General features: G+C 45.4%; 1 protein-coding gene across 1 annotated transcript in view; it reads right to left on the reverse strand.

Moving 5' to 3' along the window:
• The window catches only part of PLOD3 (procollagen-lysine,2-oxoglutarate 5-dioxygenase 3), a 34,783-nt gene extending 19,516 nt beyond the window's left edge, over nt 1–15,267 (reverse strand). Inside the window, exon 1 of the mRNA XM_061592220.1 lies at nt 14,845–15,267. Within this exon, the coding sequence (XP_061448204.1) occupies nt 14,845–14,959 (115 nt within the window). The 5' untranslated portion in view covers nt 14,960–15,267. The remainder of the gene's footprint in view (nt 1–14,844) is intronic.
• Between the last annotated feature and the right edge of the window lie 329 nt (nt 15,268–15,596).

Raw genomic sequence — 15,596 nt, forward strand, 5'->3', positions numbered from 1 at the left:
TGGGAAGGAGGCTTCTAACTTCTTTGCTCCCCTATCACCTTGCGCATTTGCTGTGGGAGGCAGTGGTAGCAGCCTAGTTGGGCCTAAAAGCTAGCTGCTAGAATAGTCAATTGGAGATTCAGCTGCAAAGTGGCCAGTGCTGGAACAAGGGGCAGTCGGGAGGGGGGGACTTGTATACACCTTTTCCTCATTCTAGTAACTATTGTACCATCGTCTATTTTAGTGTGTGTTGAATATGTTGTCAGCTGCCTTCAATACTTCAGTTGGTAGGCAGGGTACAGATACTTTAAAATAAATAAATAAATTCCATCTCTGTTATCAGGGCCAGGATATATCTCAGGCTCCTGATGATCCTGGTTTCTAATACATTGGTTAGGAACTCAGAACATTTTTCCAAGCTTGCAGGGAGTCAGTTCCTAGAAAGCAAGGGATGGCAGCATAGTACATGCTTTTCCAGCATGGAAGATTTAAGAGTTTGGAAACATTCGACTCATCTTGAGCAAGTCCAGCAATTTAACAGGCGCTCTTTTATGGAGATGTGAAATGCTTTAAAAACACATGAAGTTGGAAATTATTTTTAGCCTATCCTTCTTCCAAGGATTTCAGGACTGTGCACCCACCCTTTATCCTCACAACAACGCTGTGCGGTAGGCTAAGCTAAGAGATGGTGGCTACCAACGTCACCCAGTGAGCTTTGTGACTCAGCAAGGATGAAAACCTGGTGTGTCTAAGTCCAACACTCTGCACAGGCTCCCTTTCCAACTTATCATAGCAATATCTAGCTTTATAATTTAGAGTCCATGAACTCTGGACTAAGAGTTAAATGACACGTTACGATAAACATACTTTAAAAAAAAAATGCTTAAAACTGGCCACTTTTTACTTTGAAGAAAAAAGCAACACTGGGGCCCTGATCTTCAAGGTGCCCCCAACCAGTGGCAAGAAGTGGGGGGGGGGAAGGAGATAAAAAGAGAGATTTTTGGCAGAAAACTAGTGTGAGCCCCTTTCACCTTTTAAAGCACGTTTATCATAACATGTCATTTGGCCCTAAATTGCAATCACAGATATTTCTTATAGTCTGTCCATCTACGCCAGTATTGTCCCCACTGATTGGCAGCAGCTCTGCAGGGTTTCAGACAGGAGTCTTTCCCAGCCCTGCCTAGAGACACAAGGGACTGAACCTGGGGCTTTCTGCATGCAAAAGCGAGTGCTCTACCACACTCAGCTACGGTCCGTTGCCAAAGGGTGCTGGTTCCACTGTGGCTCGAACCCAGGACCTTCTGTGTGCAAATTCTCTAAATTCTTCTCCAATGACAACTTGGTTCTTCACAGTTCCCCTCTCCCTCCCAGTAGCCTAAAGCCTTAGTGCAATCCCATACAATCTTCTACCCCTTAAGCGATCACATTCCTAGTGATTAGGTGGTTGAAAGATGCTCTTCCATCCCCAGGGCAACCAGCTGCTGCCGCAATGTCAACAGAGGGACCTTGATTCCAGTGGGGGGTGGGAGAGAAGAGGAGAAAGGCCCAGGCAGGCCCTAGAGGAGAGCAGGGGGAGAGCGGAGGAACAGGCACCACCAGGATCCCTGCTTAAAGGAGTGAAGATTTTGCACACTCAGGCAGACAGCGTGTTTGGCTTGGATTTGGCTTCAGTCTACACCAGAGCTATGAACTGCACACATTCTAGGCATCGACTGCAAGGACGTTGAGCAAGCAGAGAATCCACCCAAACCCAACATCACCAGTAGAAGCAGAGGTCAGATGCGATGTGGTGTACTCTCTCTTGTTCGCTCACTCTCATGCAACAAAAAATTAAAGATTTGTTTTATAGACAGGCATTTGACCAGTCCAGAGAGTTGGTTGAACAATGCTTGTGTATTTGAAAAACATAAACTGTAGCAGATCAACACAGACACTTTCTAACCATCAACCATATGGTTCAATATTGGTGACAGATAAGCTAATGGTTTCAGAGCAATAATTAAATGTGATAATTCATTTGTATTTGAAGAGCAGGAAGCAAGGTTTCTATAAAACACAGTCACTGAAGCAGGGACACCTGGGTCACCCTACAGCAGCCTTCCCCAATGTGGTGCACTCCAGATGTTTTAGACTACAACTTCCATCTGCCATAAACAGCACCACTGTGCTAGCTGGGCCTTATGGGAGATGTAGGCCACATTCACACTGTACATTTATCCCGCTATTATTCCACTTTAAACAGCCATGGCTTCCTCCAAAGAATCCTGGGAAGTGTAGTCTGTGAAGGGTGCTGAGAGTTATTAGGAGACCCCTATTCCTCTCACAGAGTTACAATTTCCAGAGTGATTTAACAGTCAGTCCTCTTCCCAGGCAGCACTGGGAAATGTAACTCTGTGAGGCGAATAGGGGTCTCCTAATAACTTCTCAGCACCCTTCACAAACTACACTTCTCAGGATTCTTAGGGGGAACCCATGACTGTTTAAAGTAGAATAAATGTTTGATGTGAATGTGGTTGTGGTCTAAAACATCTGGATGGCGCCAGAGTTACAGGACTGGATCCAGAATAAGCCTGCAATCTTATACCCGCTTGCCTGGGAATCAGCCCCACTGAACTCAATGGGACTTACTTCTGAGTAGACATATATAGAACTGTGGTGTAAGTTAGCTGAACTTGGGTTCCACTGAAATCAACTTGATTTCAATGGGATCTAAGTTCAATCAGCTTACTGTTTTGAGGGAACAAGGGTAGGATTGTGCTATAAGTCCCCTTGAATTCAAGAGTATCGGCTTCCATGTATGATTTCATTAGTTTTATTAATACAAAAGAAAATAATACAAGCCCCCTCCCACCACATTTCACAAGGATTTGGAATGCATAATAATTTTGTGGTCCTGTTTCCTTTTTCATTCTTTAAATTACATATGGTTTTATCTCCACTTTCCTTTTACAAAGCTATTGGATTTACGTTATCACCATTTATGCCACTACTGTTTAGTCTCTCTGAGCCAGCCTTTCCCAACCAGTGTGCCTCCAGGCTGCATCACTGAAGTCCAAAGGACTAGGCTGGAACCCAATGGATTTTGCTAATTCTCAAGTTCTAGTCTGGTCAATGGAAGAAGCAGAATGAGATAGCAGAATCCTGCCTGGATGGTACATCTACTTTGCATGCAGAAGGTCCCATTTTCAATTCTCAGCATCTCCAGGTGGGTCTGGGAAAGACTGTGTGTCTGGAACCCTGGAAAGGCCGCTGCCAGTCTGTGCAAACAGTACAGAGCTAGATGGATCAACGGTCTGATGCTTCATAAGGCTGCTGCCTATGTTCCTATGCCACTTCAGACTCCAGGGTATTGTGAAGTGGTGGGAGTGGAAATAAGCCATCTTTAAATGCACATATAAAAAACACCTTGCAGACGAAGAGCTCGCAGGGAGAAAAGTGATCCCTGCTGTGCTAGTTTTCCACTTCTGGGATTTTTCTTTTTTCTTTTTAACTCATAGTTCTACCATTCCTTCAAAACAACACATAGATTTGGCTGGCACCAAACATTTGCTGCTCAATTCCATACCTGGAGAGAAGAGACATTTTGTAGCACCCTGAAGATAAAACGGGGAGGGGACTACCATGTATGCCTCCTTGAGCTCCATGGAAGAAAGGTGAAATATAAATGTAATGAATGAATAATCTGTATATGTATTTTGTTACATTTGTTTATGTATTTAGTTACATTTATACCCCACATTCCCTCCAAGGAGCCGTAGGTGACATGCACGATTCACCCCCTCCTCATTTTATCCTTACAACAACCCTGCGAGGTAGGCTAAGCCGAGAAATAGAGATTGGCCCAAAGTCACTCACTGAGCTTCACCACTGAGCAGGGGTTTGAACCCTGGTCTCCCAGGTCCTAGTATAACCACTACTTTATAAGCAGAGTGGCTTATAAAATAATAATAATTCAGAGTGGAGAGACTGCAATCAGTCTTCTAGCATATTGAATTAAAATGGGAAGGGCATCCAGCATAAAGGGTATGTCATCAGACAGACTTGCAGTTTCCAGAGACAAGAACGAATTGCAGACTCCTTGACGTGCCACATCTCTCCTTGCTATTCCCTGCCACCGAAACACACAAGCTTTACCTCCTGGACCCAGCAGAGTTAATGGTAACTATGTCCTGGGCTGTTTCTCACTGCGAGCTTCTCTCTCTCCCCTTTTGAAAGCTTTGCCCATCCCCTTTTGGCTCCAGTGACTCCAGACAGCGCCAGGCAGTGGCAGGGCCTCCGGCTCGTCAATGAGCCTTTCAGCTGATCAGGAATGTAGCTCTGGGGGAAGGCCAAGGCTGCCGCTCTGGCACAGGCATCTAACTCAAGGGAAGGTTCCCTCTTAGCCAGATAGCAAAAGCAGGGAGACTGGTGCTATGGGGGAAAAGGACAGGGGTGCTCTGGGGAGCCCAGGCAGAGAGAGAAGGAGTAGAGGAAAAGAAGATGCCTAAACTTCATTAGGAAGCTGCCTCGTAGCAAGCCAGACCACTGGCCCATCTAGCTCCATAGTGTCCCCACTGACTGGCAGCAGCTCTCCAGGGTTTCAGGCAGGGGTCTCTCCCAGCCCTGCCTAGAGATGCGGGGAATTGAACTTGGGGCCTTCTGCAGGCGAAACAGATGCTCTGTCCCTGAGCTACCAGCCTTCCCCTAAGGGCTCCTTCAAGCTTCTCGCCTACCCCAGCAACTTGGTAAACAGTATAAAGGTCACTTGTACAAAAGCAAGGATGTTTGAAACCAAGGACAGGCCATGACCATCAAAGCCTTCTTCCTGTTATACTTCTGTGTCTTCGAACCATGAGGACTAGAAGTTTGCTTTCTTCTTTTTCTTTAAGGATAAACTAAGATCCCCAACAATCTTTTGTGACACATCAACTCAGAGTATGTGAATGTGAACAGCCTTCTTCCTATTCTATTTCTGCAAACCATGACTAAAATCCCCAGGTGATTAGACAATGGTTTGTGACACATCCATTCAGAATACCTGAATGCGTCCCTGTGAGGAGGCTGCCTGTTTTTGATTGGGCAACAACAGAGGCACAGCCTGCAGTGCTTTTGTTTACAAACGTGAGTCGCTTGGAAATCACTTCCCAAGTTTGTTTTGTCAGATATTGTTCAGCTGGAACAAGAAAATAAAAGACAACCTCAATGACCAAGACTCAACTCCAGAAGGAGCTTTTAATGATCAATCCTGGAAGATGTACCATGGAATAAAGCCACTGCCAGATTCTTCACATCCAGAGCTTCCAGGTTAGATGGCATGGGCCAAGAAGCCTGAGCTCTAGTACCACTGGTTCCAGTGCCTATCCCTGCATAATCCTGCTCCAGCCCTTGCAAATAAAAATGTTACTGTGTTGAGAACCATACTGTCATTGGTCCAAAGCAGAATCCTTCTAGACCACGGACGAGGTACCTTAGGCCAGGGACCAAATGCAGCCCTCCAGACTTCTCTATCTGGACCTTGGCACTTTCCCTAGCCCAGTGGTTCTTAAACATTTTCTCATTTTCCTCCAAGACCACTTGAAAATTTCCAGTGGCCTTGGTGGACCACTTGATTATTTTTCTGCCTGTTTTAGCAATCGTAGTGTGCGATGCTATATGATTTTTAATTGTATTTGTATTGCCTGTTTTTTTAGAGATCCAGTGCGGTGTAGTGGTTAAGGTGCTGGACTACGACCTGGGAGACCAAGGTTCGAATCCCCACACAGCCATGAAGCTCACTGGGTGACCTTGGGCCAGCCACTGACTTTCAGCCTCAGAGGAAGGCAATAGTAAACCTCCTCTGAATACCGCTTACCATGAAAACCCAGTTCATAGGGTCACCATAAGTCGGAATCGACTTGAAGGCAGTCCATTTCCATTTTTCCATATTGCCTGTTTTATTTCTGATATTGTATTTTATTGTATTACATACAACAGAATGTAATACAAACTGCATTCCGTAGAATACAAACTGCATTTTATTGTATTACAATATAAGAAATAAAGAAGCAATAAAAACACAATTAAAAATCAATAAGAATATTTAATGCAGACATGCTGCAGACCACTGGTGGTCTATGGGCCACAGTTTGGGAACCCCAGCCTTGGCCACACCCTCTTCCGTCAGGCCACATCCCCTTCCCTCAGGCCACACCCCTTTCCCTCAGGCCACACCCCTCACCTTGCCCAGCTTTGCAACTTCTTTGAGAGTCTATGTGGACTACAACTGGTTGTATACAATGCTAGTCCTAGTCAGAGTAGACCCATTGAAATTAATGAACACAAGTTAGCCATGTCCATTAACTTCAATGGATCACTCTGAGTAGGACTAACACTGAAGACCATGTCATGTCATGGCAACTCTGATAATGCTTAAAGATGTGAAAGCCTGGGGAAAAAATCCAAAAAATTAGGGGGGTGTTTCTGAATGTTTCCATTTTCCCCCAAAATTTGAAGGGAAAAAAACCCACCCAGTTTTTAAAAAATATTTCCATTTTTGGGGGGAGGGGGGCTTCACATCTCTGATACGGGTTCTACTGTCGCTTCCCTAGATGGAGAAGAGAGAGGGATGTTTGAGTGGGTGTAGAAATAAGTCTACTGTACGAAGGTAAAATTCACATCAGTTGAGCTTTAACTCTTTGTCCCCTGCACCGCTGGTACATGGCCCCTGCAAAGTTGCTCAGAAGGGGAACGTGGCCCTTGGGCTGAAAAAAAAAGTTCCCACCCCGCTCTAGACAGCCAAGGGTTCAGCCTTGACCCAAACCAAAAACAGACCATCTTTACCACATCAAAACAAACTTCGCCTGAATAGGGATTTCTCCTCTTAACCATCGGCATCACCACCTAGCGTGCCAACCTATGATTGCATTCCTTTGGCAATCTTTTCCAAGCTACTATTTTTTCCTCTGCAAACTTTGGAAAGTCTGGCTCAAGTCTCCCTGGTCGTCCCAGCCAGAGAATTCAAGAACCTGCCAGCAACATCTCAAATTGTCCAGGCCGCGCAGAGAGGAGGGGGAAAAAGAAACCAGTCAGTCAGCTCAAGAAGGAGGAGATGACCAAGACAGTGGGAAGTGAGGTCATTTAACAGCTGCCTAACAAGGTCTTTTGTGGGAATAAAGAATATGAGCAAAAAATAAAGAGTGACGGACGGGAGAGGAATGCTAATATACAGTGCAAAGAAGCTACCAGACTCTGTGGTCACACATCCCCCATTCTACTGCTGTATTAAGTTAGCAAGCCAGCGCTTAGGGAGACATGGCAGGCGTATTAGCAGGCATGCTAGCATGATGCTGGACTACAACATCCATTATCCCTGACCATCAACCTTGCTGGCTGCGGCATGATGGGAGCTGGAGTACAATAACCTCTGGGGGACCACAGGTTCCCATTCTCTGTAGAGGGCTCTTTAGCCTTTTCACTGTGAACAGCAGCTAAGATCTTGACACTGGGGCTACATTAACTGTCACATGACAGAGAAAACAAAGAGATTGCAAGAAGCAGCTAGCGAGGTGGTTTGGGGAATGGGCCGTAGCTCAGTGGTACAGCATCTGCTTTGCATGCAGAAGGTCCCTGGTTCAATCCTAAGGATGGCTGAGAGAGACTCCCTGTATAACAGAGAGCTGCTGCCAATCAGCACAAACAATACTGAACTAGATGGGCCAATGGTATGACTCAGTATAAGGCAGCCTCCTGTGTTCCTAAGCTAAACTAAAGCTTAGCACGAATGTGAAGGTTTCCAGAGAGGAGATCATAGTCGCTACTAGGGTTGCCAGGCTCAGGGCCTGAGACTGATCCTGTATCTTTAGGAGAAGAGAAAGTCAGCCAAGGGCCGGTGTTCTTGCAACATTGTAATGGGAAAAACCACAAGGTGGAATTCAAACCATGCAAGCCACTCCAACAAGTTCAGAAAAAAAAGCTTGTGTGTGACCAGACAATCACTGAGGTGCTGAGTCATTCAGAAAAGAAAGCAAATTAAATTCTGCTTGTGAGTAACTGGCAGATGGCTTTAGGGATAAATGACTGTCATCCTGAGAGTCGACTGGCCCCATGGAGGAGGGGAGCTTCCCATGTAGTCCCCAGCATAGCCAAGTGACTCAAAGTTCTCTCCCTCTCCCCCTTATGCCATTATCTGTCCTGGGCAAGGAAGGTCACATCTGCACCAATACATTTAGCACTTTAACAGACCTGGAGAATCCTGGGAAATGTAGTTGGTTAAGTGTGCTGTGAGTTGTACCTCTGTGAGGTGAGCTACCTTAAGAAACTACAGTTCCCAGGATTCTTTGGGGGAAGCCTTGACTGTTAAAAGTGATATAAGACTGCTTTAACTCTAAGGATTGCGTTACAGAATGTCAGGTGGTAGTGCCTAGTAGTGGGATCGTGAGAGACCTGCGCTGGGGCCAGTGTGAGAGATCCATTATGAGACCAGACCCAGAGTAGGGGTCTGACACAACTGCCCACTTCTGAGTCCCAGCAACTGAAAGTAGCCAAGGACTACCCTAATCCCTTCCCAGCCCTCCAAAAAGAGGAAAAACAGACAGTGCCCTTGTCTGCCAATGATCTATTCATGGAGATAACAGCACATTTCCAGAACTGGACAGCTGTCTCCATGGTCAGTAAACTTCCTTTGGCAGTAGGTAATATTTCACAAAGCCGGAAGTCGACAGCCCTCTGAAATCCTATCCAGCAACTTCTGTAAAAATAATTAGAGGCAGAGGCATGGGGAGGGGGATAGAGACAGAGAGGCCATCTCTCCCTGGAATGCTTATTGGAGAGCTGTCCTTAACACTAAACCATTGAGAAGGCTCTATGAAGGCCAGTATCTAAGCCAGCTGTAAGCTGGTCTAAAATAGGACATGCAATGTTTAAAAAAACCCAGAAGACCATCACCCATTTCAAAGAGAATGCGTATCCCTTCCCGCCCCCGCAAAAATCTGCAGTCCAATCACCCAAATCTGGGTGCCCAATATAAAAATATTAAGGCGCTCACCTATAGAAAAGTGTGATCTGTATAGAACTAGCGATTCACAGGTCTGTGTCAGCTTGCAAAGCAATTTAATCTGGGGGACCTTTTCAACCATGCATGGTAAAAATACTGCCTCCAGTCTCATGTATAAGGTAAAGAAAATTGTTCCAAAAGCTGAAAGAGAGAATTAGGCTGCTCTTCTGAGCATACTTAATAGGGAGTAAGCCCCAATGAACACAGTGGGAGCTACGTCCAAGCATGCAAGCTTATGTTTTAACATTACATCTTCTTCTGGGCTTGTTTATAAAGTTCTGTGGGTCAACAAATTAATGGAGATAAGACCATCAGCAGTGGCTAGTCGTGATGGCAATATATTAACTCCAGTGTCAGAGGCAGTACTGCAGCTGAATACCAGTTGCTGGGGAACATGAGTGGGGAGAGGGCTATTGTGCTCATGTTCTGCTTGTGGGCTTCCCATGGGCATCTGCCTGGCCACTGAAAGAGCAGGATGCTAGATGGGCTTCTGGTCTGATCCAGCAGGGCTCTTCTTAGGTTTTTGTGACCGTGCTGAATGTGTGCGCTCTGTAACCCTGAAGCTCAGACAGGCTTAAGTGAAGAGGATCTTAAGGGCTGCAGCCAACATTAGCCCTACTCAGAGTAGACCTATTGAAATGAGTAGACAACACTAATTTAGGCCATTTATTTCCAATTGGTGTACTCCAAGTAGGACCAACTTTAAATAAGCCCAAAGCTTCCCCGACAACCTTTTCGTATGTTATACGGGAAATGCACTCAGCCGGGAGCCCCCAGCCAATTCGGGTCCCTTGATATTTTTATTTATTTATTGAATTTATGCGTGGCATGTGCAAACAAGCCTGGAGGCAACTTGCAATTTAAAAAGGTATACATAAACACAAAACACAAAAGTGTTTGAAATACATAGAAAATAAAACGTATCAAACCAAACCAGCATCAGCAAGAGACCCCCTTTCAAGCACAAAATCTAAACAAACACTGAAACCCTATTCAAGATGTAACAGCCACAGCAGACAACATTAACCATCAGCTGAAAAGATGTTAAGCACTAAAACCACTACTGCCAAAATGCTGACACATTATATTCACACCCCCAAATTTGTTCCTTGTGCTTTTCAAGTGTATGCTTAAAACATATACTCCTACAAACAGACTTAAACATGAATTTTGTTCAAAGGATGCCCCAATGCATTACTTCCAAGAGCTTGCCTTTGCTTTAGCGCAGAGGCTGAGGAACCTGGTTGCTCTCCAGATTTTGTAGGACTCTAGCTCCCATCTGCCCCAGTGAGCATGGCCAATGGTAAGCAATGATGGAAGATAAAGTTCAGCAACATCTGGCAGGTCACACATTGCCCACCCCTGCTTCAGCAGTTGCCAGCTCTGGGAGACCTGAGTCACAAGCTGGAAGGAACTATAAAGGCATGCATCTTAACAGGCAAGAATCTCAGTCACCATCCTCCCACAGATGAACCTACGAAATCCAGACCACAATGAGTCACAAGGAGGCAGCAAGAGAATCCTATCACCTTCTTACATTCATTAGTATAGTTGGGCAATTTTAAATGCTGGACTTAATGGTCTTATGGATGGCAGGGGACACTCTTTAGATGGTAAAGTGTGTCTACACTTCAAAATGTAGTAAGCCAGCCCTGCCGAATTCTGGGGTTCTCCAGCTTACTCTGCCAAGGCATTTTTAAGTAATAGCTGTGAGTCTAAATGGGCACCCGGTCCTAGCTTTTGGACACCCAGTGGACACATAAAATTTAATCAATGAACCAAGAACATGCATTTAGATTGGAAGCCGCCGAAATACGGACTGTGTGTGTTACGTGCCTTCAAGTTGATTACAACTTGTGGCGACCCTATGAATCAGCGACCTCCAATAGCATCTGTTGTAAACCACCCTGTTCAGACCTTGTAAGTTCAGGTCTGAGGCTTCCTTTATGGAATCAATCCATCTCTTGTTTGGTCTTCCTCTTTTTCTACTCCCTTCTGTTTTTCCCAGCACTATTGTCTTTTCTAGTGAATCATGTCTTCTCATGATGTGTCCAAACTATGATAACCTCAGTTTCATCATTTTAGCTTCTAGTGACAGTTCTGGTTTAATTTGTTCTAACACCAAATTATTTGTCTTTTTCGCAGTCCATGGTATGCGCAAAGCTCTCCTCCAACACCACATTTCAAATGAGTTGATTCTTCTCTTATCCACTTTTTTCACTGTCCACCTTTCACATCCATACATACAGATCAGGAATACCATGGTCTGAATGATCCTACTTTAGTGTTCAGTGATACATCTTTGCATTTGAGGACCTTTTCTAGTTCTCTCACAGCTGCCCTACCCAGTCCTAGCCTTCTTCTGATTTCTTGACTATTGTCTCCATTTTGGTTAATGACTGTGCCAATGTATCGATAATCCTTGACAAGTTCAATGTCCTCATTGTCAACTTTAAATTTATGTAAATCTTCTGTTGTCATTACTTTAGTCTTCTTGACGTTCAGCTATAGTCCTGCTTTTGTGCTTTCCTCTTTAACTTTCAACAGCATTTGTTTCAGATCATTACTAATTTCTGCTAGTAGGATGGTATCGTCTGCATATCTTAAACTGATATTTCTCCCTCCAATTTTCACACCTCCTTCATCTTGATCCAAACCCGCTTTCCATATGATATGTTCTGCATATAGATTAAACAAATAGGGTGATAAAATACATTCCTGTCTCACACCCTTTCCGATGGGGAACCAATCGGTTTCTCCATATTCTGTCCTTACAGTAGCCTCTTGTCCAGAGTGTAGGTTGCGCATCAGGACAATCAGATGCTGTGGCACCCCCATTTCTTTTAAAGCATTCCATAGTTTTTCATGATCTACACAAATCAAAGGCTTTGCTGCAATCTATACAGCACAGGGTGATTTCCTTCTGAAATTCCTTAGTCCGTTCCATTATTCAACATATGTTTGCAATATGATCTCTGGTACCTCTTCCCTCTCTAAATCCAGCTTGGACATCTGCCATTTCTCACTCCAATTTCACTAAAATTTCATACCTCTAGAAACACTGACTAGAGGTATGAAATGTTAGTAAAATTGAATGGAAACAGTAGAACATAGGGGCACATTACACAATCATTCTTAGGACTCTTACAAACCACTAGGTCTTTCTGAAAAACTTCTTAACAAAATCTCTCTCCCTGTACACTATGATGTCTGGTTCTCTGTTATCTTCTCCCCCCCCCCATATTCTGCTACAGCAGGGTGTGGATAATAAGCAGCAGTTTTTAATTTTAATTTGCTTTTTAATCAATGTATTTACTGGTGGATGGGTGAATAGGCTAGTAAGAATTTTGCTAGGTTAGCAATTTGGGTAAATGCATTTGCAAGGCTGTATTCATTCCTTTTTTTTTCTTTTTCAGTCTGAACCACTTTTGCTGCAATCCAAATGTCAGAGCTTGTACACGGCAGAGAGGTTTCCACGTGCAAACTGTTTGCATGAAAAAATGTACACCCAGTAACAATTCCTTAAAAAAATTCCTTCTGCTGAATAGGGCTTTAGGCTTCAGCTCCAAAGCCCTACCCTGATGGCAACACTGCATACCTTTTCTCAACACCTAGAGGTATCTAGTTAGCTGCTCTAAGAATACTGAAGTAAGCAGACCTTGATGTGACCCAGGACAGTTAAGTTATTACCACTTTCGCAATATTACCACAATCAAGAGCAGCGGCAAAATAGCCATTGCATTTTTCTGGCAGCAATTAAGCTGAGCTTTGTTAAATTCTGCATGTTGCCTACTCTGCAACTCTCACATGACAAACATAAGGAAGGGCAGGAAAAGTTGCTTCCTCAAACAATCTAAAGAAGAGGTACTATCTGAGTCTGAAGAATATCCAACACGATGCAGGGGAAGATCCACACCATTGTTTCAGATTTGTGTACACTGAAACTGTTATAGGGAGGTTACAAACAACAACTACCAAGCCCAGATTCTATAGATCAGCATCTGCTGAAAAGCACAACTTCCAAAGGGAGACTGAATCAAGACAGGCCAAGTCAACACCTGCATGAGCGCTAAAGCCTCTGCAAGACCTTCTTTGATTGGCTCCCAAGTGCTTGTCAAATCTTAGCAACAATAAAAAATTGCCTGTTTTCCCAAACTCTTTTTGTAGTGGGTAATCTACACTAGGAGTGGCAGACTCCAGGTTTGCAGAATCTACTTTATTTTGTACTAGAACTCGGAGATCCACCACCTTGAACAGGTATGGGGAAACTTTGAGTGTCTGGATGTTGCTGAACTGCAATTCCCATTATGCCGGGCCATTGGCCATACATGCTGGGGCTGATGGGATTTGTAATTAGGCAACATCTGGTAGGCCAAAGGTTCCACATACCTGACCTAGAATCTGGTGCAAAAGACACACTTGCAATGAAAGAATTTGGAGCATGTGGATTTGTTTTAAGTACAAGAACTGAATGGAGCTCAGAGTCCTTCCACAAAAAACTCCACTCCTAGTTACCCCAGTTTTTCTACATTTCAGCTGTATATTTTAAGGCAGGAGTAGCCAATGTAGTGACCTCCGTTGGACTACCATTCCCATCAGCCCCAGCTAGCATGGCTAACAATCAAGAGTGATGGGAGTTGTAGTCCAGCAACATCTGGAGGGCACCATGTTGGCTACCCCTGCTTTAGGGCAAAAGAATTATTTTGTCATTGCTGCCTTCCCAGAAATCCTTGCCAGTCTAATGTAAATCACCCAGACATCTATCAGTAGACCCAGATCTATCTTCTACCCACTCCAGATCATGAACATCTGGGAGCGCTTGATATACAGGAACAAATGATGAGGAGCACCCCCAAGAAAAAATAAATATTGTATAATACCTTTAGAGGAATAGTAAGGAAGGGACAGATGTTACTCTCTGTTTTTCCTCCTTCCTCTGTGGTCAGCCTTTGGGTCCCCAGATGCTGTTAGACTCCAGCTCCCATCAGCCCCAGCCAGCATAGCCAATGGTCAGGAATGATGGGAAATGTAGTCCAGCAACACATGGGGGACCCAACTGTAGGGAAAGGCTGCACTACACAATGCTGAGTGCTCTATAGAACATTTATCTTTCCACTGCCACCAATTTCCCCTCCGCCCAGCTTACTTGGTCAACTGCATGCAAGGGGCTGTACAAATGGTTATTCCTAATCAAGGGCTTGGACATCCTGTATAGGTTTCCCAACACCATAGGGTTAGGGAACTTGTGGCCCTCCAGCTGTTGCTTAACTGCAACTCCCACAATCCCCAACCCTTGTTCACATTGCCTGAGGGCTGATGGGAGTTGGAGGTCCAACCCCATCTCGAAGGCTAGAGGTTCCCCATTCCTGTTAACATCACCATCTGCCTTCCAGATGCCACTAACCTTTGCTATAGCTCAGGGATAGCCAACGCGGTGACCTCCGGATGTTGCAAACTACCACTCCCACCATCCCTAACCATTGGCCATGCTGGCTGGGATTTAAGAGTCCATTAACATCTGGAGGGCACTACGTTGGCTAGCCCCGCTAATAGCTCTTTTTGCTTCTCCCTGAAAGGGAACACGAAGGTCAGCAATTGGGCAAGGCGCTGTACAGGCATTTATTTAGCGCTGCTGGGCGCTCCACGGTACAGGCAGATCCTCTCCCCCCCCCTGTTCGCCTCCTTCAGTGCACTCCTGTCCCTGCGTCCCTGTGTCTGTCTGTCTGTCTGTCTGTCTCTCTCCCCCAACCCCCCATTCCGGCGCAGAAACACTAGCTCCCAGTAAGGGTCACTCTGCTATCGATCGTGACACCCCTCTCCCCTCAGTGCAGCTCGCCTCCGCTGCGCGATCGTACCAGGATCTACAGCCTCTTGCTCTCCGTCACTGGCCGCAGCTGCGCCCATTACCAGGGTGCTCAGCATCGCGGCGACAATCGCAGCGCTTGGAAAGATGAATCTCGGTCGCTTCATGGTGCAGACAAAACGGGCACTGCGAAAAGCGACTGTGGGGCCCGCCCGGGTTCTTTTAGCTCTCGCGATCGACGGGGCTGGACCAACCTCAGGCTCCTCCCTATAGCAACCCAACAGCCAGAGGAAAAAGAGGCGCTCTGAAACCTTCCCATTATTTCTCTCCTTTGGGAGGGGGAGGAGCGGAGGCTACCCTCTTCGCAAGGTTCCCGCCGCCTCCATCACCAACTACCCCCTCTCCATTTCCCACCAAAACAAAAAGAATGTGCCATTAACACGGGGCATTCACGTCTCTTTATGTGTTTGGATGCGTTTTTCTTCAATGGAGCCCGTGGGAAAGCAGCTTTCCCCTTCATCCAATCAAACGGCAGCTCGGGCAAGCGGCTGGCCAACCAGGACGCGGGGCTCCTCCCTTTCCTGGCCAATTAGGAGTCTAGAAACTTCGGGACAGCGAAAGAAAGTAGTAGAAAATCTGGATGTCGAAACATTTAAAGGGGAGGAAAGAGGGGGAAATATAAGCTCTTCCTCTAGTGCCACGTTGCCAAGAAAAAAATTCTGTACGAGGTGGATGGGAGATTGCGAGGAGGGTTTTAACCTTATGGCAGCAAGGCTCAGTCACAGAATATCTTGTGTGTTGAAT

This window comes from Rhineura floridana, chromosome 11 (genome assembly GCF_030035675.1).
Source record: "Rhineura floridana isolate rRhiFlo1 chromosome 11, rRhiFlo1.hap2, whole genome shotgun sequence".
In the NCBI taxonomy this organism is placed as follows: Eukaryota; Metazoa; Chordata; class Lepidosauria; order Squamata; family Rhineuridae; genus Rhineura; species Rhineura floridana.